The sequence below is a fragment of the Sinocyclocheilus rhinocerous genome, unplaced genomic scaffold (genome assembly GCF_001515625.1).
Source record: "Sinocyclocheilus rhinocerous isolate Xijiao unplaced genomic scaffold, SAMN03320098_v1.1 scaffold1785, whole genome shotgun sequence".
NCBI lineage: Eukaryota > Metazoa > Chordata > Actinopteri > Cypriniformes > Cyprinidae > Sinocyclocheilus > Sinocyclocheilus rhinocerous.
The window spans coordinates 961,973-986,808 of NW_015627538.1; the positions used below are offsets into that span (position 1 = coordinate 961,973).

The window sequence follows — 24,836 nt, forward strand, 5'->3', positions numbered from 1 at the left end:
AGGTGTCCTTGTTACAGTGTAATTATATATTTAAGTACAGAGTAATATTAACGAAACAACTTACTATATGGTTAGGATTAGGGTTATTTGCATGTAATTATGCATAATTTATTGTTCTTGTAATAGTAAGCACATGAAACGTGTAACAAGGACACCTTAAAATAAAGTGTTACCAAGAAATTTTAATGTTAGGATTTCTAATGTTGTTCTTTTAAAGAATCTTGAAAAAAATGCATCAGTTTCCACAAAAATATTGAGTTGCAAAACAGTTGACAATAAATGTCACTTGAGCACCAAATCAACATATTAGAATGATTTCTGAAGGATAATGTGAAGACTGAGGAATGATAGCTAAATATTCAGTTCTTCTATCAGGGAATAAATATTTTAAAATATTTCAGTTTTTACTTTAAAAGTTAACTAAAGCTAAAGGTAAATAGTAAACTTGACTCATCCAGTGAATAACGATGAACAGCATTTATTAATCTAAATAATTTGCAAATATACTCAAATTTTAAAATATAGAAGTTGACATTAACCTATATAATGCGGTCATTGATTTAATCATACTTGATATATTAACCAATTTCTTAAAACCGCATAAACCAAAGACTGTAGATAATCTTTAGTTATTACTTGCCTCTGAAATTACATAGCTTGTTTTAAGGATTGTCTTTTTTTTTTTAAGCCATTACTTTCCATGGCTTACCATTCAAAATGAAACATGTTAGATATAACATGCAGAGATGTGTAATCGATTTAAGAAATGTACACAAGTATTGCAATGACTACTTCATACAGAAAATTAAAAGCACTTTAGCACTTGTTTTTTTTTCTAGGAGGTTATAACCAGTTAATGCAGAACAAATGCAGCTGCTTAACTTTCTCAATCCTGCTTTCAATAAAATATGCGTAGGATGGAAAATACTCATTGCAACACCAGAAACTACTGCAAGATGTCACAAGTCTCTTCTCAGCTAATCCAACTTTCTAATCAAAAGCTTTTGCAAGACAACTGAACACTGTTGTACAAAATGAGAACAGCAGCGACATGCTGAGGTGGGGTATTTTCTTTAATGGTCGTATCAAAGAGAGCTGTACATTTATTTGCCTTTCTTGGCTTTAATCTTCCTCAGGTAGAACTCCAGTTCTTTGCCCTCAAGGACGTAGCCATCAGCCCTGCCACACTGTCCTGGTCTGGAGGCAATGCAGGCTGAGGAGAAACACAAACCCATAGATTAAGAACACTTAAAACTGACGAGCAGTGTCACTGCAGGCAGCATTTCAGTGGTTATCAGAAATGGTATAACTTCAGCACTGTTGTTTCAGCAGCAGAACTGGTTAAAGTTTCATCACGATCACATCGATGTCACATTAAGACCTTAAAACACAACTTACCAAGAAGTTTCCCCTGCAGGAACTGCTCCTCCAACAGAGAACTGATCTTGCTGGTCTTTCTGCGCTCATCGAACTTCTTTTGGACCTTTTTCGACCTCTTCTTGTTCAGGACTTCCTCTTCCTCAGGGGTCTGGTTTGACAACAAATGAGAATTAGCCATATACTGATTACGGTGCATGTTTTCGGTATTGACAGTTTGTAACTACAAGCCTTCCTCAGAGTCTTAAACTGCATCACTTTCATTCAGTAGCAGAACTGGACAATGTTATCATCAAAGAAAGACTATCATTAAACACCCTACACTTTAATAAAGAAAACTGATTGAACTTACCAGCTTGGCACCCTTCTTCCTGCCAAGTGGAAGAGCGTAGTGAGACTCATACCACTGTCTGTAAGGAGTGCTATCCACAAGAACAATGCAGTTCTTCACCAGGGTCTTGGTTCTCACCAGCTCATTGTTAGAGGCATTGTAGACTACACCAATGATCCTAGTCTTGCGGGTACAGCCTGAAATATCAAAACCACCTCTAATGAAACATCCAATAAAAGCTCAGCAAATGCATTAAAGATCAGGTCGAATGTGTCTTTCTCAGAAAACTAAATGATATCCATCAAGCACATTCAGTAGCAGAACTGGACAGATTTTCTTCATTGAAAGAGCTACACATATATAAGCAGCACAAAACATTTATCAGAACTTACATTCTGAGCCCCATGAGAAGTTGCCCACATCGAGCCTCAAGGCACGGTATTTCTTGTTTCCACCACGGACTCTTACTGTGTGGATGCGGCGAGGTCCAATCTATGGAGAGCCACACAAATATGAGTTTATATAATGTGACACCAGTGAAGACATATTTTGAGCTCAGCCATGTGTCAGCGTAACTATGACTAATCCTAACATTGGGAGGTCAAAGGCTTTGACCAAAACGGCCAAAAATGACCAACCTAAGGACGTGTTTTCATCACCCACATTGTCGCAAAGAGATACTGATTCTGATAGCAAAGTACTTTCAAGTTAGATTTACCTTGGTGTTTGCGGGAGGACGCCCGAGCTCATATTTCCTTTTCTTGTGGACGGGCTTGCGTTTGCCACCAGTCTTGCGGCGTTTGTGCCAGTTGTCCCTTGAGATACCTTTAGTGTAAAGAGATGGAGACGCATTAGAAACAAATCTGAATGAAATTAAATCAATCCCTTTCACAGCATACTTGAGTGTTCAGTTCTCCAAGGTGTTTATCCGCATGAAAAATCGGATTCAATTGGATTCATCATGCACACTCAAACGCATAATTTAACCAAAAATTATTTACTTGCCCTCATCTTGTTCCACAACTGTACAACTTCCCCATAGAAAGAACATAACCCTCAGTCATCTTGCCTAATAACTATTTTTGTAGTTGTAACATGTAACATGAAAGAGAATCATCCAGGTGTGGAACAAGGGCGAGTACACAACATCCCATTTTTTTTGTGTCAGCACAATGTGTGATGTGTCAAACAGCAGATTCGTAACAATTGCTTTTAAAAGATTAGCGATAAGCTTTAGCGATAAGCTAAGTTTAGATGTCATTAGATCCAACTTCACAAATAACACATTGGTAAACTTAGTTGAAACTGTTTGTATCGAGAAATATGAAGCAAACGTTAGTTGGTTAACATTTACAAGCTAATGTTACCCAAGCCTAATTTTCAGCTCACGTTAGCTGGCCATGCAGCCTCCAGTGGTTGACATGCATCTACTACCCGTTTAGCCTCTGGTGCTAGCTAGTTTCTCATCCAAATTACACTTCTCAAACACAAAATCATTTATCTACGAATAAATCCGCCTTGTATGCGCCTCGGAGTACAACTACCAGCCTTATTAGCACTCTTAACGCTGTTTGAGAGTATAGTACCCCATGCGCGCAGCCATCTTGAGCAATGTCTCCAGCCACTTTCCCAATCTCTTCCCGTAAAAACGTTTTTAAAGGCATTGACTCGTCCAATTTGCCACTATATCACTTGAAATCTACCTTTGTGATCTAGCACTGAGTGAGTTTAATTAAAAGCATCATCGGATAGCGCAGATGAAGACGGATTGTTCCAGCGACCAGAATCTGAAAACACATACCCATTCTCAGACGCCGGCTAGAAAGAGGGCTCGCATAGGCTCATGGGCGGGTTTCAAGCAACCACATATCGCGAGAATACCCGGAGAAACCGCGAGAGTAGTTCTTCTGGCTCAGAGGGAAAACACTTCACTGCCACCACGCGTTTAGTAGTTTATAATGCCGAGCATTTCCAGTGTTTTGTACACACATACATAAATAATTTGATACTACATATTTAAGAATTTAAGTCACAAATTTGCCGAACCAAAGGTCCTACATAGTGTAGTAAGTGTACTGTCAATCGATTTAAAGCATTCTGCTAAATTAATAATTAATAATAATTGTTTGATTGTTTCTTTTTTATTGAACATTTTGTACAAACAACTTGTCAACAAGAATATATTTTTGCAACAGTAGATTTAGGTGCATAAAAGAAAAGGGCCAGGGCTTTTCTTGTAAATCATATTATCCTATTATGGCAAGACATTTTACTGCATTGTTTGTTTTTTTCTTTTCTTTTCTTAATCATTTTGAGGGCTTTTGTATAAGAAAGACACTCGTAAAATACACAAAACCTAGGCTTCACTCTCAAGTACTTTATGTTTATGTATATACAATTTTACCAGAACGTCTTCTTTGATATTGCTCATAACAAGCCCATGAACAATGTTCTTTTCAGAAAAGCCACCTACGTGACAGTGGGCCAGTTAACTGACATCCAGCCTAGAAGAAACAACATTCACCTCAAGAAAAAGAAAAAAAAAACCATGGCTGTAATTGAGGACACTTATGAAGTTCATGTAGATTGAGTGCTGCTGTCAGTAAAGCAAAAGGGTGACAAAAAATTCATATTAAGTTTTGTATTACATTAGAAAATAAAAATTCTAAATAGAAATTGTCCTGAGCGATCTCAGACTTTATTGATTTATAGGCTTGAAAGAATTGCAAACCAGGTATTGTTTATAACATTTATTTATACTGTACAGATGTAATTGGCAATAGTGTAGGCATGGTCATGAACACAGTGCTGAAGGCTACAGTTCATTTATGCCAAATTAAAATGTGTAAACATGGCAAAATCAGGTCACTCCTCCCAAGGGCTCATGTCTGTATCGATGGCCACACAGTTATATGCAGCATAGCGAAGCTTCTCTTCACAAACTTTAGCACTGCGGATCACAAAGCAGTAAAAAAGGGACATTTTAATTAGTTATTATGCATCAGAAAAGACCAACTGCTCACATAAATATTAGATTATATAAACAGACCTTGGGTATTTGGGTAGATAAAGGGTGCTGGAACATGTGGAAGATTGAGGAAGTGCATCTGTGGTTTCGGATCTAGACAAAAATGCATTTGTTTAATGTTTATTCAGACCACATCCTAAATGCATGTGATCTCACTGTTATCTTCTCCATAACTCACCCTTGTTTGTCTGGGAAGATATAAATCGGAGCAGGAAGACGACTTCTCCCAGTCACAAACCTCAAAAACCTGCTGCGATCCTCTGGTAAATATGTAAATAAATCAAAAAAGGAAAATTATGTACTTCCTTTTGCAAATTACTAGAAATAGTCGTTTCATGTACACCAAGGATCCTTACTAACCATTGGTGAAGTTCATCAGGGCTTCCCATAAGTACTGCACTCTGACATCTGTTTGTTCTAAGTCTTCATAGCGTGCTGATAGAAAGTAAAAAAATGCATTACATTACATTGCATTCCATTAGCAAACACTGACATAAAATCCTAACAAAACACACTATTTTGGTAATGTGCCACTTGAAATCCAATTTCAATTTGGGACCTAAAGTAAAACAAGTTGAGAATGACTGCTGTACAGAGCTGTAATATTTTCAGTTTCATCCACTATTCGGTTCAGTGCCTTGAAGAATGCATGCTGAGGCAGAGAATATCAATTATTTAATGCTCATGTCAGCTGCTGTATGACTCACTGAGGCGTTTAAGGGCCTCCACTGTGATCTCTGGGTCTCCACACACTTTCTTCTCTACTTCCTGCCATGTCAGGAGATCAAGCACAGCTTGCGGCACCACTTTCACCAGTCCTGCCTGCATGGCAGCAATCTGAACACAGAAACACAGCACAGAATTTTACGGACTGATCGAAAAAAACTAGATGTTTAGTAAAAAAAAATAAAATATAAAACTTTTTCTGTTGATCCCATTTATAATAGTCTCAATATACTTTGTAATGTAGTATTACCTGTTCCCTACTCTCTTCTAGTCTGGATTTCTGTACCAGGCATATGAACTCCATGCGGTCTTCATATCGGACCACCACTCCACTGCCTCCTGGGATCAGCTCCACCAGCCGCCCGTCACTCAGGGGTGTGGTGTACACAAGCTCCTGGCCAAACTTAAAATCAAATGTCTCCTTGTCCATATGCTCCATAGCCTCCAACAACTTCACCTAAGGAATCATGTTTCATCAGTTCCACTGATTACACGTTGGTTAAATCAAGTCACATTTAGCTCTTTATTCAGTACAAATAATTTTGATTCAGGTATAAAGGAGCTCTACAGAAGACAATAGTGTCATACATAATTCAGCTCAATTCAGTTCAAGTTGTTTTGTTCTCATCTTATAGTGGCAGAGCAGTCAAATTGATAATTCAACTGTATAATAATTTTTAGGGATGAACGATATTGGATTTTTGGCAATATGTTGATATTTTTCAACTCATTTTGGCCGATACCGATATATTTCCTTTTGTTTGGAAACAACACCATGTCTCTCCTGTGCAAAATATTTTTAATTTTGGTTAGTTTTTAACAAGAATTTATTTGTTAGAATTAAATGAACAATAATGAAGGTTTTGTGACAATACATTGAAGCTTTGAAAATAACTATAAATAATCTACAGCGGGTAAAATTAGTATTGAACACGTCACCATTTTTCTCAGTAAATATATTTCTAAAGGTGCTGTTGACATGAAATTTTCACCAGATGTCGGTAACAACCCAAGTAATCCATACATACAAAGAAAACAATACAAATAAGTTCAGAAATTAAGTTCTGTGTAATAAATGGGAATGACCCAGGGAAAAGGTATTGAACACATGAAGAAAGGGAGGTGCAAAAAGGCATGGAAATCCAAGACACCAGCAGAAATCTATCAGTAATTAGAAAGCAATCCTGCCCCTAGTCACTGGATATTAATATTAGCTGGTTCAGTCTCAACTGATGGCCTATAAAAAGGTGTCTCATGACCAACGTGTCACACAAGAAACATTTCATGATCGGTAAAAGCAAAGAGCTATCTCAAGACCTTCACAACCTTAGTTGCAAAACATACTGATGGCTTTGGTTACAGAAGGATTTCTATGCTTCTGAATGTTCCAGTGAGCACTGTTGGGGCCATGATCCGGAAGTGGAAAGAACATAATTTCACCATAAGCCGGCCACGACCAGGTGCTCCTCGCAAGATTTCTGACAGAGCAGTGAAAAAAATGATCAGAAGAGATTTCTAAGAGCCAAGGACCACTTGTGGAGATCTTCAGAAAGTCCTGGACTTAGCAGGTACAATTGTTTCAAAGAAAATAATAAGTACAATAAGTAATGCACTCAACCGCCGTGGCCTGTATACACGCTCACCACGCAAGGCTCTATTGCTGAAGAAAAAGCATGTTGAAGCTCGATTAAAGTTTACTGCACCACATTTAGACAAGTCTGTGAAATACTGAGAGAATATAGTCTGGTCAGATGAGACCAAAATTAAACTATTTGGATGCCATAATACACACCATGTTTCGAGGTCAAATGGCACGGCACATCACCCCAAAAACATCATGGTGTGGCACTGGCAAAATTCACGACTAGTTTCTCCATACAGAGGAAGCGTCTTGAAGCTGTCATTAACAACAAAGGCTTCTGTACAAAGTATTAAATAAATTTCAGTAAGCGTGTTCAATACTTTTCCCCTGGGTCATTCTATTTTATGACACAGAACTTAATTTCTGAACTTATTTGTTTTGTTTTCTTTGCATGTATGGATTACTTGGGTTGTTACTGACATCTGGTGAAAATTTCATGTCAACTGCACATTTAGAAATCTATTTACTGAGAAAAATGGTGACGTGTTCAATACTTATTTAACCCTCTGTATATATCAATCACTGCATTTTTTTCCCCAGAAAGATGCAGTGTTAACCCTAACATTTTATTTTAAAGGGGTCATAGGATGCTACATGCACTTTTACAAGTTGTTTGAACTGAAATGTGTGTTGGCAGTGTGTGTACACAACCACCTTATAATGATAAAAATCCACCCAGTGTTTTTTTTAAAAATCTGGTTAAGTGTTTTCCCCTTTCTCAAATCGAGCCGATCTCAGATGCCTGTCTATGTGACGTCACACAGACAGGCCCCTCCCACGATAGTTTGATTGACAGTAGCGTTTCAGCACAGATTGGATTGGTGTCTTACCTTAGACCCGCCCTGAGTGAGCTGTCATCAGTCCGCCACTGTTTCACCGTCGGAGCAGATGTAGACATGAATGACTCCTAACAAGCGATTGAGGTGTTTTGTTGTTCGATGTAATAATGAACATAGCAGCCGTCATTTACTCCCGACATCTGAGCCGCTGAACTCGCGTTTAACCAATGCAGTTTGAGCCAGAAAGAGAATTGATTAGTTCATATCTTGAGTCTTCGGGTTAGAGTCGTTCGTTCATCACGTGACAGCCCCATAAGTTTAACCAATGCAGTCACTCAAACCCGAAGACTTGTCAGATAAGAGGTGAGGTGAGCTAATCATAGACTGAAGACCCAGGTAAACAATGAATTAATCTTTTCTGTTTCTTATAGCAGTTTTGTATTGTGTGTAGTGTGATCAACGTTTGCGTAAGTAGTAGACGTGTTAGGGAAGTAACGCGTAACATTTTAATTCTATTTTGCTAAAATGAACGAAATGACTTGAAAAAAAGATTCGTTCATTTTGCTAAACGAGACTCAAAGGTCCGAGTCGGTAAAATGATCCGAACTTCCCATCACTAGTAAACAGTCTCTCTGAGAGCAGCTCTGAAGAGAGGGGCGGGGTCAGCAGAGCTCATTAACATTTAAAGGAAGAAACAGTCTAAATGTTATATGTGTAGACTATAGAGTGGGGGAACTATGACGTCAGTTTGTAGGCGGATCGGCTGTTAACATCACTGGTTCCCTCAACAAAAAGCCAATAGGATTTTTCCATAGGCTTTTGGATTATCGCAAAAAATAAGCTCTGTGTTCAACCATAGTTCATGAAACTTACACGTTTTGTCCATCAAGATAATCTTCACAAAATAATATAACTTTTATGAATTTTGAAGCCTAAATAAAAGTGCCAGAACTTAAAAGCTAAACTTAGGCTATAAACGAACTACAGCACCACGGTCGCTCGCCTTCAACGTCACCACCACCTGCTCCCGACAACTTTTTCAAACTTATTTTTAACACGTTCAGTGAAAATGATTTACTCTGTATATGAATTTTAATCCATGCTACATGAACCTTTTCATATAAACTGGAATAAATACAAAACTAGAGCCAAACTAAAACTGGAATGAGACATTAGTAATAAATAGTATAGTGAATAAATGAAATAATCATAACTAAAGGACATATGAAAGCACGTATTTCTGTAGGCTACATTTCGAAATAAGGTGCATTAAAAGTCAATAAATATTCAATAAAATTCTAGTGCATTTAATCTATTAAATAACAGCAGAGTGAGCGAGTTTTTGGATATGGTAAGATTAAACTTATTTGAGCTATCATTTTGTTAGGGTGGCTACACAAAATGTTATTTTATCCTTGCTTCAAGAAAATCCTCAATCTATAACAGCTTCATGTGGCCATAAACATTTAATTTTAACGTGGCTTTAAGCACTATGCATCGTTAAAGTTTCACTTTCACCGGGACTAAGCCGGTAAATGTGGTGTTTACATGGAATAATCGTAATATGAGTTTACCTTACGGTGCGAACCCAGAGTCTCCGCTGGGATACATCAGTAGGAAAGCGATAAAACGAGCATCTTCCATCTGAAGACTTGTGTTGCATTACGGGGCAAAAAAAAAAAACATTGTTGAACAACAATATAAAATGCGGGAAACTATTAATTGGTTAATCTACAATAAATTGTACTACGATTGGAAAATACTGTAAATTGATCAACTGTTCGGCGTGATGTTTAATGTCTCCGACAGCACCTGTAGTCCCATTTAGCATCTTGTTAGCAACCGTCTTTTTTAAGAAACGTAACAGTTTGTAAAAAAATCACGAGTGGGGTGTAACTGGTGTGTTTTATGTCGTAGAATAAAACGCTAAAGTATCTTGAGCTTGTGTGAACCAAGGACCTTATTTTAAGGGATTTAACCAAAATCCCATTCAAAAAACCCATCGACTCTGGGACGATGGAACCGGAAGTGCTAAAATGCTAACTCGCTTCCGTGTTTTTGCCTACAAAGTGGCATCATAGTTCCACCACTCTATTTTACTTTTAATTTAATTAATAGTCCAACAGCGCCCCCTACAGATTAAAACTCCTTACCGAACAGGCGTTAGGACCTGGGGGAGGCTGTCACTGCTGCAGCTGCACGTTCTATTACGGTTTACAGCGATCCAAAAGAGTCAATCTAATCATCATTCAGACAAAACTTTGCTTCAAGAATGAGCCACACTGTTGACGTGATCTAATCACTAGCACACCCTGAGCACATGTGAATTAACATATTTCTCTTATAGGCAAGACATATTGGCATCATTTTTCATATATGCTGATGCCGATATTTACATTTAAAGCCATTATCGGCCGATTCCGATATCAATCCGATAATACTGTGCATCCCTAATAATTGTCTTTTAATCCCCAACTAAGCAAGCCAAAGAAGACTGTGGCAAAGAACCCAAACTCCATTAGGTGACAGAAATGGAGGGAAAAAACCTTGGGAGAAACCAGGCTCAATCGAATGACCAGTTCCCCTCTGACCAAGGACTAGTCAGCACCTAGATGCAAAGATAGGACTGAGGGAGAGATGTTTGGGCTTCTTACCAGCACTGAATCTACTGCAGGAAAGTCTTTAGTCCAGCTGACTGCTTCTCCAATCAGCTGCTTCCACACCAGCCCTGGTAAAGCCAGAACCTAAATAATAAATATTATGAAATCTCATTCACTACAGAATGTTCAATTAACACAAAAGTCCCAATGCAATTACACACAAGACCAGCACTCACCAGAAAGTCTTTTCCGCGAAGAGCTGCACCCATTAGTTGCCCAATCCACTCAAACTTGTGGAATTCTCGGCATGAAGGATTTGGCACATAGAAGTCTCTGGCCTCTCCAGCCCCCTGATCCAAAAACAGTTTAATCATTATATTATGATAAGTTAATAACTACCTTGTCCGTTACATTAGAGTGAAGTCAAGTTAGTTGTTACCTGGTTAGAAGTTCGTGTGAAGAATGGAAGTGGCATGGGGCACTCTGATGAGCTGGGACAAAGCTCTTCAGACATGTCTGCCAGGCTGTCGCGAAAACCACCACCTATAAGACAGAAATTTCAGGTGAGTATATAGCGTTTTATTGCAGACATGAGAATTATTGTGGGTGTGAGGAAGCTTATCTCTGTGTGACCTTGATCAATGATGCCTTCTGCAATGAATTTACACTCCCACCATTGGTCATATCGTGCTGGCCACCTGTAAGAAAGAGAAAAATATTTGTGTCAATCATAACTAATGTGTTATGAAGCATTTTGACTATTTAAAAACTAGGGATGCTCCGATACCCCTTTTCGCCTCCGATACCGATTCCGATACCTAGAGTTCGGTATTGGCTGATACCGATCCGATACCAGTGAAGTTTTTTTCCCTCATTTAAATAATTGTAGAATTTATATATCTCTGTGTGTGGAACTGATAATCATTCTTTCACAATCTACTAGATAAAGACTACTTCATTATAAAGAAAAATAAAAAAAAAAAATGGCACTATCGGAGCTGATACCCTATATGAATATCGGATCGGCGCATCCCTGTTAAAAACAGCAAGTACTATAAAACAACTTCTGGAATTCTAAAAAACAACCACCTGTAGTCCAGAGTCTTCTCATACTTGTCAGACGGCTTCAGACCCTCATACACCTGCATAAACAATAAAGAATATGGTAACACTTTATTTTGATGGTCCCTTTTGAACATTCTGTTGACAATAAGTAATGTTGCACCTACATGTCTACTAACTCTCATCAGAGTATTAGTAGACTGTTTGCTTAATATCTGCTAACTCTTTATTGTCATGGTCTCCCAACAGACATTCTACTGACTATAAGTAACTTTGCAAGTACATGTCAACTTATTCTAACCCTAACCCTACCAGTCTACTAATACTCTAATAATACTCGAATATTCACTCTAAATCACCCTTCAAATGTTTGTGGTCGAGAGGATTTTAAAAATGCTTTTAAAAATTTCTTATGCTCACCAAGGCTGTATTTATGTTTGAAAATACAGTAAAAACAGTAATATTGTGAAATATTATTATAATTTTAAATAACTTATATTATTTAATATATTTTAAAATGTAATTTATTCCTGTGATGACAAAGCTGAATATTCAGCAGCCATTACTCCAGTCAAGTGACACATGATCCTTCAGAAAATGATTCTAATATACTGATTCGGTGGTCAAGAAACATTTCCTATTATCATCAATGTTGAGAACAGTTGTGCTGCTTAATTAATATTTTGGTGGAAATACTTTTTCAGGATTCTGTGATGAATAGAGAAAACAGCATTTATTTGAAATAGAAGTCTTTTGTAATATTTTAAATGTCTTCACTGCCACTTCTGATCAATTTAATTTGTTCTTGCTGAACAATACAGCCTTTATTTCTTAAAAAAAAAACTTTGTGACACCAACTTTTGTGAATATTCAGCACCCATTTCTCCAGTCAAGTGACACATGATCCTTCAGAAAATGATTCTAATATACTGATTCGGTGGTCAAGAAACATTTCCTATTATCATCAATGTTGAGAACAGTTGTGCTGCTTAATTAATATTTTGGTGGAAATACTTTTTCAGGATTCTGTGATGAATAGAGAAAACAGCATTTATTTGAAATAGAAGTCTTTTGTAATATTTTAAATGTCTTCACTGCCACTTCTGATCAATTTAATTTGTTCTTGCTGAACAATACAGCCTTTATTTCTTAAAAAAAAAACTTTGTGACACCAACTTTTGAACAGTAGTGCATCTCATGCAACCACAGAACAATGGATTCAGTAAACGTATTGACACTTGTTTTGTGGACTACCTGAGTGAAGACAGCATTTTTACACGTGGGGTCCAGAGTGGGATTGTCACGGTGCTCCATGGCAAGGCGACGGTTGATGTAAAGGCGGGGCATGAAGTTAGGCTTACTGGTCTCAGAGTCCTTCAGGGACTGGGTGATGAGGGCAGAGCGACGCTTGGACAACAGCAGGAACTGCTTTATGCTCTAAGAGCAGCACAACATTTGAGGAAACAGAAAAAAAAAGGTTTGGAACATAAATTCCTGATAGCAATGGCAGACAAGGGAAGAAGTAGGGCAGAAAAGTACAAATTTCACATTGATAATTTAAGTAACTGATGTGAAAGATGAAGAACAACATGTACGCATATACACAAACTATTCACTGAAGGTGTAGAGAATGGCACAAGATGAATTTGAGGTAGTCAAGAGTACTAACTTTGATCTGGTTGAATGTTCCAAGCCTCAATCTTGAAAACAAATTTCTCAAATGTTACATTACATACGCATTATATTTTAAGAACATGGGGAGCTATTGCTTACAACTCATACAAAAAGATGCCTTAAAAGAACTGTTACAATTCAAGAAAAATCTGGGCATACCGGTTTAATATAATCTATCCATTTATTCCAAATTAGAAAAAAATCTTCTATCTGAGTTCTTAATGAAAAAGATCTTCTTGATTTTTCCATCACATATATAATATGTATTTTATCAATCCACTCTTCAACTGTGGGTGACTCTGGCTTTAGCCATTTTTTTGTAATTACTTTTTTACTAGCCGCCAGAAGAATTAACAACAATTTCTTATCCTTCTTGTTCCACCCATCTAAGTTTATATTACCCAAATATAGAGATTCACAATTAAAAACAATCTCTACTTCAAAAACAGCTTCCAGATTCCTTTTAATTTCTGACACCCCCCAAAAATATGGTAGTGGTTCGCTTCCTTTTCCCCACATAATCTCCAGCAGCTAGTACCCTTCCCTTGGTGTTTTTTCTGTGATGGTGTAATAAAGAACTTAATAACATTCTTCCAACAAAATTCTCTCCACATGGCTGAGCTTGTAGACTTCCATTGTGTTTTACAAATTTTCTCCCAATCCTCATCTGAGACATTAAAATTCCCTGCCATTTTCCATTTGTCTCTAACATAAAATGTGTTTTCGGGTACAGTTTGGAGAAATCCATTACATAATTTTGAGATAATCTTATTACATGATTGAGCCTGTCTCAGTGATTTTCAATATTTCTGGTTTGATATTACATTCAATATAGTGCCTCACTTGAAGATTTCTATAGATGTCATTTTGATTAAGCCCATATTTTCCCTTTAGTGATTCAAAGCTTTGGATTTTGCCCTTGTTGAAAAATGTGTAATAATTAAAAATGCCTAGCTTAGCCCAGATTCGAAATCGGTCATCTATTCTGTTTGGGACAAAATCAGTATCAAAGGCACACCATCTTAATATTTTCGATGCATCTTCCAAACCACCTATTTTCTTAGCTTGATGCCAAATTTTAAGTAATAAATTGATCCATGGGTTTCTTTCCTTAATCATTCTACTTCTTAGTTTGTTATCATCAATAAGGGGAGATAACGGAGACTCTAACATCATCCCTCTTTCTATTTCAATCCATCTTGCTGAATATATTGGACTACTCCAGCAGACTTAATTGGGCCGCGTAATAATATTGTTGTAAGCATGGGAGGCCTAACCCACCTTTTTCTTTACTTAATAGTAATGTTTTAAATCTTATTCTGGGTTTTTTCCCCTGCCATAAAAATCTAGATATTTATTTATTCCATTTTGTAAATTGTTGATTCGAAATTTCTACTGGTAGTGTCTTATAAAAATACAATAATTTTGGTAGAATGATCATCCGCACTGAATCAGCTTTGGAACTTAGACTATACAAAGGAATAAACGTACGTAATAAATCAGATTTTATTTATTTTATTCAAGGGACCGTCATTTAAATCAAATAATTTTGAATGGTCTCCAGACAAATTTACTCCTAAATAATTAATTGATTTTGTATCCCATTTTAAATTATATTTCTCTTTAATTTGTCTAGGTGGATCATAATTAAATGTTAATACTTGGGTTTTTGAGACGTTCAGTTTGTAACCAGATATGGCCTCATACCCCTCAAGGAAGTTAAATAGTGTAGGAAGTGACTTTGTAGGTTGGCACATATATATCAATATATCATCGGCAAAGAGGGCTAATTTATGCTCTCCGGATCCCATATCCATCCCTTTAATTGAATGGTTTTGCCTAATCCATTGGCTCAAAGGTTCAATAAATATGGCAAAAAGGAGTGGTGAAATGGGGCACCCCTGTCTTGTGCCCCGCTCTAATTTAAATGGATCTGATAAACCTCCATTAATTTTAATCCTTGCATAAGGCTTATCATATAATGTTGTAATTATTCCAGTAAAATTCTTGTGAAATCCAAATTTTGCTAATACCTTGTATAGAAAACTCCATCTCACGGAGTCAAAGGCTTTCTCTGCATCTAAACTCAATAGTGTAGCTTCCACCTTATGTTTTGAAATGAAACTAAGAATATGTAAAGTTCTTCTGATGTTGTCTGATGCTTGCCTTTGACAAATAAAGCCTGTTTGATCTAAATTAATGAGGTCTGGGAGAATCTTTTCTAATCTCCGTGCTAAAATGGAGGTAAACAACTTGTAGTCAACATTTAAAACCCTAATTGGCCTATAGTTACCACATTCCAACTTATCTTTTCCCTCCTTTAAAATGACCGATATAATCGCTTCTCTCCAGGAAGGTAAGATTTCCCTTTTTTGTACTACCCAACTGTAAGCCTTTAATAAAGTTGGGGCCAAATGATCGAACATGAATTTGTACCATTCCGCAGGGTAGCCGTCCACCCCTGGTGATTTGCCTGTCTTTAATCTGGCCACGGCTACTTTTAACTCCTCCACTGTAATTTCCGCTAATAAAGATTTATTCTGTTCCTCTGACACTGTGGGTAACTCTAATGAGGCTAAAAATGAATCCATCTGCAGATCGTTATTAATTTTAGGTTGTGAATACAAAACTTTATAAAAATTTTCAAAACTCTGCTGTATTTGCTCTAGTTTACAATATGTCTCCCCGTATCATATAATGTTCTAATCATTCCAGTAAAATTCTTGTGAAATCCAAATTTTGCTAATACCTTGTATAAAAAACTCCATCTCACGGAGTCAAAGGCTTTCTCTGCATCTAAACTCAATAGTGCAGCTTCCACATTATGATTTGAAATGAAACTAAGAATATGTAAAGTTCTTCTGATGTAGTCCGATGCTTGCCTTTGACAAATAAAGCCTGTTTGATCTAAATGAATGAGGTCTGGGAGAATCTTTTCTAATCTTCTTGCTAAAATGGAGGTAAATAACTTATAGTCAACATTTAGAACATTAATTGGCCGATAGTTACCACATTCCAACTTATCTTTTCCCTCCTTTAAAATGACCGATATAATCGCTTCTCTCCAGGAAGGTAAGATTTCCCTTTTTTGTACTACCCAACTGTAAGCCTTTAATAAAGTTGGGGCCAAATGATCGAACATGAATTTGTACCATTCCGCAGGGTAGCCGTCCACTCCTGGTGATTTGCCTGTCTTGTATTTGCTCTAGTTTACGATGTATCTCCCCGGTTTGAGTATTTCTGATTTTATTGATCTGCTTGTTGTTTCCTTAATCTGTAGGATAATAATAATTTTAATGATTTTCCCCCCATTTCATAGTATCTTTCTTTTAAGAACAGAAGTTTCTTTTGTAATTCTTTAGAATATATTTCATCTATTTCTTTAACTGTTTTTTTAATATCTTGCTTAACCTTATGATTTATTGTAGCCCTGTGTTCGTTCTGTAGTCTTTTTAGTTTAATTTCAAGGTCTATAAAGTTGGGGCCAAATGATCGAACATGAATTTGTACCATTCCGCAGGGTAGCCGTCCACCCCTGGGGATTTGCCTGTCTTTAATCTGGCCACGGCTACTTTTAACTCCTCCACTGTAATTTCCGCTAATAAAGATTTATTCTGTTCCTCTGACACTGTGGGTAACTCTAATGAGGCTAAAAATGAATCCATCTGCAGATCGTTATTAATTTTAGGTTGTGAATACAAAACTTTATAAAAATGTTCAAAACTCTGTTGTATTTGCTCTAGTTTACAATGTATCTCCCCGGTTTGAGTATTTCTGATTTTATTGATCTGCTTGTTGTTTCCTTAATCTGTAGAATAACAATTTTAATGATTTTCATAGTATCTTTCTTTTAAGAACAGAAGTTTCTTTTGTAATTCTTTAGAGATGTAATGGATATCATTTTACCTCTTACTACTGCCTTTAGTGCATCCCATAATATTCAGAATCTTATATAACCTCTACATATTTATAACTTCAAAATAGTGCTTCTACAACAGCTTATACATATAAAATGGTAATTGGCCCCAAAAATTAATTAGACTTTTAAACCACACATAAAAATGCATGAATGTTATCACATTAGATAACAAAATAGCAAAGTGACATTTATTTTAAAAGAAAATATCCCAAGCACACTTTCCAAACAAAATATTGCACCAAAAATGTTTGTTAGGCTTTAAATAATAATTAGGGCTGCACGATAAATCGCATGCGATATTTAATGCGCATCTTGTCAGAAAGCCGGTTCTGTAATCAGCGGTAAATCTCCATCACGTGCTGACTTACTCATCTATTGATACATCACTGTATTTCTTGAGATTATCTCCCTCTCCACCATATACAGTCACTCTTTTGGGCATGTAGTTATCATCTGTTGAGTCCACTGTTAATATCAGTTTGCTAAAAGAAGAGAAAACAAAATAGTTTATTTTGTTCCTGATCAGCTTTTTTAATCTGAATGAAATCTGGCACAGTTTTCTGCAGTCTGATTAGCAAAAAAAACACATAATAAGGTTTGAAATGAAATAAAAATCTGATTTTGTGGAATGTGTCTCAGTCTGAATGATCAGATCTGATTTCACTTGCAAAATGACAGTTCAGACAGTCAGTCCCAAAGGTGACTAGCAGATGAGCTGCCTTTACTTGACCACAGTGCCTCTCTTCATGTGCAGCCGGATCCAGTGCTGTCCCTGCATGCCATCGCTCTCCCAGAATGTCTCAGTGTCTCCATCTGTCAGGCAGCTTGCGCCACCACTGGGGTCCTCCTTCAAACAGAAAAACTCACTTATTAGTCTAGAACACCTGATATGTTCATGGCTCTCTGCTCTTCAATATAATGTAGAATAATACTAAGCCCTCACATACCGAACTAGAAGACACATCAATGCTGGTCACGCATTGCTTCACGCTGCCAAGGTTTTCATCTTCTTTCCCAATGTGGTCATAGAAGTAGTGTACTAGGTCCTCATCACATTCAAACGTCCATGTAGGAGGTACATACCTGGAAGACAGAGTTTGCATACAATCCATCACAGGATTAGGCAGATCTGGGTCAATAACATCATGCTCATTTTTATTCCAATATCTATTAATTTATTCAAAAAAGAAAAAAAAAAGAAAAACGCCTTATAAAAAGAAAGAACTTTAGTTTGGAATAATATTTTGTTATTACCATTATTTCTTAGGAACAAAATATCTTGACACAACTGCTTCTTAATATTAGAATATATTAATTTGACTTGTTCACCAAATGCAAGCCATGTGGTGCAAACATGCAGATTTTTTTCTTTACATTTTTGTGTCAAAGCATCCACTCACCTCAGTTTGCGAACAGCGACCTCATCCGGCTCTGCCACCTTGGGTTTGGCACCCATGTGTAAGGAGTTTTCCACATCCATCACCTGCTCCCACCTACAAAACCATTCAGGAAAAATGTTGGTACTTTACATTCACTGAATTGTCAGGATACAGTTATTTATAATCAACACTTTAATATATTAATATACATTTTACGCAGACTGGGAATCCAAGTACTAAGCTGAATATGTCAGACCGCCCAGTTAAATTTCAGTGGCAGCTTATATTTAAAGTGCCCCTATTATGCCATTTTTAAGGTTGCTAATATAGTTTGTGGTAATTATAAGATGTGATAAAACAAATTTACTCTCACAGCGTAGGATACAGCGTCTTCTCGACATGATGTTAACCACAGGGAAATTTGACTGTTTGTGGGTGGGCAAGTTGGCGAAGTAACTTAGAACATTAATGCAGACATTATGCAAATGTGTTACTTCATGACGTAGAGCCGTAACAGAATAAGATTCGAATTCCTGACGACTCGTTTAGGCGATTGCGAGCCGACTTTTTTTTTTTGATAGACAATAACTTTATTTATCGTGCACTGTAGGCTTATTAGCTTCAAAATAACACTAGTCAAGAAAAAAAGCCTCTTGGGATTTTCATAAAAGGTCTTTGTTTGTTTGAAACGCCCAAGACGAGGTCACCTCCTTTACTTAAATGTTAAGTATGTCATTTTTTTTATTTGAAAATACTTTAAAGTGCCCCTATTATGCTATTTTTAAGGTTGCTAATATTGTTTTATGAGTCTTCTAAAACAGGTTTACATGCATGGAAGGTCAAAAAACACGTTAGTTTTCTCAAAAAATAGATTTACTTTTACCTCATTTCTAAATGATTCGTCAACGACTCGTGCGAAGCAGTTCAAAGAATCAGTCTCTCTAAACCCCTCCTTTCTGTGAGCCCTCACTGCTGTGATTGGTCAGATGGCGCAGTCCTTTGTGATTGGTCCAGAGCCGTAGAGGGATTGGCTCTGGATTGGTCTACCGTGTACAGCGCGTGTCGGAAACGAAACGCCCATTGCCATGACGGAATGACAGCCCTGGAGACTTGTCAATACATAGAAAAGATGGTATCGATTGTACCTTACCAATTCGAGCTGAAGTCTGATGATGAAACGGTTGAACTGGCTGATTGACAAGAGACTGATTCGCAAGCACGACTGGAGCAGGATGTTTCTCAGTGGTAAGTGTCAAGTGTTAACAAGTTTGTGGTAATTATAAGATGTGATAAAACAAATTTACTCTCACAGCGTAGGATACAGCGTCTTCTCGACATGATGTTAACCACAGGGAAATTTGACTGTTTGTGGGTGGGCAAGTTGGCGAAGTAACTTAGAACATTAATGCAGACATTATGCAAATGTGTTACTTCATGACGTAGAGCCGTAACAGAATAAGATTCGAATTCCTGACGACTCGTTTAGGCGATTGCGAGCCGACTTTTTTTTTTTGATAGACAATAACTTTATTTATCGTGCACTGTCGGCTTCACAACTTTGCAGATAATTTATGTTCACATACAGCTACATGACACACTGCATGAAAGGTAATATTCAAAAAGGCATAATAGGGGCACTTTAAAATAATTGACTGAGGTGTTACCGTAAGACTGCAAAACCATTTTCTGCTATAATAAAGCAAATACAATTGTTTAAAGATTTGTGGTCTGTAGTTTTTTTTTAAAGCCTTTTATGCTCACCAAGCCTGCATTAATCAATCAATCAAATATTGAGTAAAACAGTAATGTTGTAAAATATTATTCCAATTAAAAATAGCTGTTATCTATTTTAATAATATTTTAAAATATATTTAGATGTATTCCTGGGTTGGCAAAGCTGAATTTTCAGCAGCTATTACTCCAGTGTCACATGATCAAATGTCAAATGATCCTTCAGAAATCATTTGAATATGCCATATTGGGAGCTCAAGACACATTTATTATTATTATCGATATTGAAAACAGTTTAATACTTTTGTGGAAACCATGATCCTTTTCCATTTGAAAGTTCAAAAGAACAGCATTCATTTGAAACAGAAATCTTATGTAAGATTATAAATGTCTTTAATGCCACTATTGATCATTTGTTCAATCCTTACTGAATAAAAGTAGTAATTCCTTTAAAAAAAAAACTGACCACAGACTTTTGGACGTTTGGCTCCCAACATGTTGCTCACAATTTTACCGTTCAATAAACTGAAGTTATGTACATCATGGATCAGTGAATTAGAGAATGGTGGCCAATGGTGACACAGACCTGCTACACGGCTTGTGGTCATAACCAAACAGCTGCTGCTGGCGGCTGACAGTGTCGGGAGATTCCACCGGCACAAGCCTGTCTCCACCTTCTGTGTGTTTACACACCAGGATCCAGCCCTCCTCTATGTCAAGAGCCAGGCCAGCACGATAATCCTCCAGCTGCTCCTGTGATGGACAGAACAGTCAAACAATCACAGTGACAAACAAAACAGGTTGACTCACATTTGAATGCCCATTGATCAGAAGAGTGGAAAATTCTGAGAGCCACACACACACACATTACGGACCAGGAAGTCCTGTGTATTCAGAGAGCAATAATGATACAGCAGATCAATCAAAATACCTTCAGACACCAGTTCCCGACAACAGCCCAAACAAATAGTGCATATACCTTGCTTATTTTGACCCACAGACCGTGGCTGTTGCAGTACTCTTCCCCTGTTGTCCGTATACATGTGCCTTTTTTGGGCTCGATGTTACACTTGCATAATTTCTTGTGTGGAGCCTGATGTGGGCTTTCCCACACCGACACCACACTCTTGCCTCCTGAGTTGCCAGCTGTTGACGAAGACGCGGAAGCGGAGCCCGACGACGAGTCCTTACAGATTTTGTAGCAAACCTCTTTCGGCACGTAACACAGGGACTCGGGCAGAGCTTCACTTTTTCGGAAACACTCAATGCACTTGTTTAAAAACCGTATCCTTCCCAAGAGGGTGTGAGGGTTGTCGTCTGGAGACATCTCCTCCTCAAGTTTGAGTGCGCTAGCCGAGAGCTAGCTGAGGATGTGTCAACACCAACACTGAGCAGTTCGGCCGTCAGCGAGCATTACCCTCGCATATGCTTTCCCGGTTTGTCCGCTTTTACTGAGATCCGGTGTAATAAACGAACCGTACGACAAAAGGTCTAGATACAGTTGAGCATTGTTACTCCCGCCAGAGCTTTCTCGCGGATACTGGCATCTGTCAAGACAGCTTCTTCTTCTTCTTCTTCTTTCCAGTTTAACGGCGGTTGGCATCCAACTTATTGGTGCATTACCGCCCCCTTCTGCTCCGGAGTGTGGATCAGATAATCGTTAACTATTCCCATTTCCCCCTAAAACTTACACATCACTCACATTGTCCCCTCACATTAATATCCACACACACATCATACATCAAATCCTGCTTAAAACCCCTGCTTCCCTTAAAAAAGTAATCAATATTCTACTCGTCAAGACAGCTATGTATCTCCACCAGTCTAAAGGGCGATATCCGCCCATGTGTGTTTACTCATTCCCCCTACTGGATACACTGCCTGTTACACTAAGTTACCCTTTTTTAAAATTGAATAAAACTGTTCAAATTGAATAAAACTGAAAATGTCGATTCTTTTGCTTATTTTTATTTTGATAAGTATTATTCTCTTTGAATGAATTGCTCATTTCTATTCAGTGGGCTGTTTTCCAGAAAAAACAGAAAAGAAGGTTGAAGAAATCATTTTTTTAAGCAAAATATGAATTCGTTCATTAAAGACACGATTTTCTTTAATTTGACTAATGTTCTTGATGTTTTTGAAGTAAATATGGATAACCAGATGTTATATTTTTGTCATTGGCGTTGTATAATAAAAGTAGGGCAAAAGTCACTAGAGCGACGGTGCTTAATCACGTGATAAAACAGAGGCCGATGATTGGTTAGTACTTCATGTTTTCTGGGGGTGAACATTGTAAGGACATTGAAGGATCTGAGCATTGTCACTAAGAAATAACGATGATTTTTAATAAGGTAAGTACGCATTTCTATTGACGTAATTGTTGAACAGTTTTTATTTTGCACATACTCGCAATTTTATTCATCTCAAATTAAGAGAAAGCTAGCCTAGCGCTTGGTAGTTAAATTAGCTGAATTCCAACAGCTAGTCTACGCAGTTAAATTAGTGAGAAAATCATTGCATCTGGAATTAGCGTATGTAGTTTTCCTAATTGTACGTAGTACGGAGCCCGGGAAGTCACCTGTAGGAGGAAAAAAAACAATCCGTGGCGACGGTTTTGCAATCCGTCCCCTCAGTTTATAAACCGTACTCACGAATTCTTAAACTGTTCCCTCGGTTTAACAAATCGTGCCCACGGATTAATAAACCGTACCCACGAATTTCCAATCCGTGCGCTCAGATTTTGTAAACCGTACCATCGGATTTTGAATCCGTACCCACAAATTCATAATCCGTGCGAACGCTTTCGCAATCCGTTCCCTCGGGTTTGTAAACCGTAAACTCATGGATTTGTGGCCCCGCCCCCACCGGCAGATTCAACCACGCATAGTATTGTGTTTATTAAAAACATTATTTTCCATAGTAGACTGAGGGGACGGATTGCAAAACCGTCGCCACGGATTGTTTTTTTTTCCTCCTACAGGTGACTTCCCGGGCTCCGTATTATTGTGATGAGTTAATTGGTAAATTTAATAAAGTTTCAGCTCTTCTCCTGCTTGTAGATTCACTTTTACTTTTATAACCCTGTCTATAAACAACCTTATCTTGTCATACTGTATGTAAATAAATATAGTGTAACATACTCATTCTTTATGCGATTTTATTAATTTTTATTTTATACAATTAAAATAAAATAAAAGTGATTAAGTGCAATAATGTTGTATATAGGTAGGTTTGTCTATTATTTTAATCATTTCCTTGTTAGCTGTAGGGACATTATCTGCACTGATAAATCTTTAAAACTGTTATGTCAGTGCATAAATGTGTATTTAATCATTGTCCAACAGGTTTTGAGGGCAGGTTTTCAGGCTGGACTTAGGTTTCAGAGTACTGGACCTCAAGCTAGTGCCAGAGCAGCTACTGCTGCATTGAAAGAATCTCTTGGAGGCTTCAGCTTTGGTATGTATTATCATCCTCTGCTCACTGTGTTTTCAAAAAACCAAGGCATTGCTAGATCATCCAAACACATTATTCCTCAATTTAACAGAACTAACTGATCAGCAGAAAGAGTTCCAGGAGGTGGCAAGAAAGTTTGCACGGGAGGAGATTGTCCCAGCTGCCCTGTCATATGACAAAAGTGGTGAAGTAGGTTTTTTAAATCCATGTGTCCACCATTTTGCATTTATATATTTTTAGATTTGAGGGGAAAAAAAGTAAACTCTTGATTTCCTCTTTGCAGTATCCATTTCCTCTCATTAAGAGAGCATGGGATTTGGGTCTAATTAATGGACATATTCCAGAGGACTGTGGTAGGTACTGATGCCCAAAAATGATTATTCTGTCATAATTTCTTCACCTTCATGTAAATACTAAAACCTGTATGACTTTCTTTCATGAAACATAAAAGGAGACATTTGAATAATGTACTACTAATTGCTTGTTTCTATGCAATTATACAATAAAAGTATCATAAAAGTAGTCCATATGACTTGTACTTTACAAAATCATATCTGAAACCTAGCGATGCACGATATTATCGGACTGATATCGGAATCGGCCGATAATGGCTTTAAATGTAAATATCGTCACCGGCCCGATATGAAAAATTAGGCCGATATGTCTTGCCGATAAGAGGAATATGTTAATTCACATGCTTAGGGTGTGCTAGTGATTAGATCACGTCAGCAGTGTGGCTCATTCTTGAAGCAAAGTTTTGTCTGAATGATGATTAGATTGACTCTTTTGGATCGCTGCATTTAATCTGTGAAAACACGAACAGAATGACGCGTTCGGTGTATGATAGAGTAAACAGTAAGCACGTGCAGCGTAGTGATGTCATTCGCAAACGAGCCGGCTCTAAGAGCCGATTCTTTGTAGCGAACGAGAAGAGCCGACTCTTCAGCCGGAGCCTTCTATTTTAGCCCAATTTAGCAATTGTGAATGGTTTGTGTGTTGGTGAGCAATTTTTTATTCAGTGTTTTTATAAAAGCCTTATTTTTACGCATTTTTTCGTTACAAAAAAACAAAAAAAAAATACACATGCGGCTAATCACATGGGAAGATAGACTAGGATCATACCATTATGTGAAAG

General features: G+C 37.4%; 3 protein-coding genes across 3 annotated transcripts in view; 1 reads left to right on the forward strand and 2 right to left on the reverse strand.

Moving 5' to 3' along the window:
- Positions 1 to 1,055: 1,055 nt before the first annotated feature.
- rps8a (ribosomal protein S8a) lies at positions 1,056 to 3,592 on the reverse strand. Its single transcript, XM_016539764.1, has 6 exons — positions 3,510 to 3,592; positions 2,427 to 2,533; positions 2,101 to 2,200; positions 1,730 to 1,905; positions 1,399 to 1,528; positions 1,056 to 1,213 (listed from the first exon to the last, which is right to left on the reverse strand). The coding sequence occupies exons 1-6, from the start codon at positions 3,511 to 3,513 to the stop codon at positions 1,104 to 1,106; spliced, it is 627 nt and encodes a 208-aa protein (XP_016395250.1). The 5' UTR covers positions 3,514 to 3,592; the 3' UTR covers positions 1,056 to 1,103.
- An 851-nt stretch (positions 3,593 to 4,443) lies between these two features.
- hectd3 (HECT domain containing 3) lies at positions 4,444 to 21,825 on the reverse strand. Its single transcript, XM_016539879.1, has 19 exons — positions 21,228 to 21,825; positions 20,835 to 21,001; positions 18,539 to 18,631; positions 18,086 to 18,221; positions 17,864 to 17,985; positions 17,507 to 17,620; positions 13,215 to 13,245; positions 12,800 to 12,982; positions 11,573 to 11,625; positions 11,117 to 11,181; positions 10,923 to 11,026; positions 10,720 to 10,833; positions 10,538 to 10,627; positions 5,713 to 5,919; positions 5,444 to 5,573; positions 5,097 to 5,171; positions 4,915 to 4,996; positions 4,758 to 4,829; positions 4,444 to 4,658 (listed from the first exon to the last, which is right to left on the reverse strand). The coding sequence occupies exons 1-19, from the start codon at positions 21,573 to 21,575 to the stop codon at positions 4,574 to 4,576; spliced, it is 2,271 nt and encodes a 756-aa protein (XP_016395365.1). The 5' UTR covers positions 21,576 to 21,825; the 3' UTR covers positions 4,444 to 4,573.
- Positions 21,826 to 22,504: 679 nt separating this feature from the next.
- acadm (acyl-CoA dehydrogenase medium chain) overlaps positions 22,505 to 24,836 on the forward strand; it is a 7,308-nt gene continuing 4,976 nt past the window's right edge. Inside the window, exons 1-4 of the mRNA XM_016539776.1 lie at positions 22,505 to 22,599; positions 23,593 to 23,704; positions 23,793 to 23,890; positions 23,985 to 24,054. Coding sequence (XP_016395262.1) covers positions 22,585 to 22,599; positions 23,593 to 23,704; positions 23,793 to 23,890; positions 23,985 to 24,054 — 295 coding nt within the window. The 5' untranslated portion in view covers positions 22,505 to 22,584. The remainder of the gene's footprint in view (positions 22,600 to 23,592; positions 23,705 to 23,792; positions 23,891 to 23,984; positions 24,055 to 24,836) is intronic.

Excerpts from the sequence above, each read along its gene's own strand:
- rps8a (XM_016539764.1), bottom strand. Across the intron at positions 2,201-2,426 it reads GTCCTCCCGCAAACACCAAG|ATTGGACCTCGCCGCATCCA; the intron begins GTAAATCTAACT and ends GGCTCTCCATAG. Across the intron at positions 1,906-2,100 it reads CTTCTCATGGGGCTCAGAAT|GCTGTACCCGCAAGACTAGG; the intron begins GTAAGTTCTGAT and ends TTGATATTTCAG.
- hectd3 (XM_016539879.1), bottom strand. The coding sequence starts at position 21,575 with ATGTCTCCAGACGACAACCCTCACACCCTCTTGGGAAGGATACGGTTT. Across the intron at positions 18,632-20,834 it reads GACCACAAGCCGTGTAGCAG|GTGGGAGCAGGTGATGGATG; the intron begins GTCTGTGTCACC and ends ATGGTTTTGTAG. Across the intron at positions 12,983-13,214 it reads GAACATTCAACCAGATCAAA|AGCATAAAGCAGTTCCTGCT; the intron begins GTTAGTACTCTT and ends TGCTGCTCTTAG.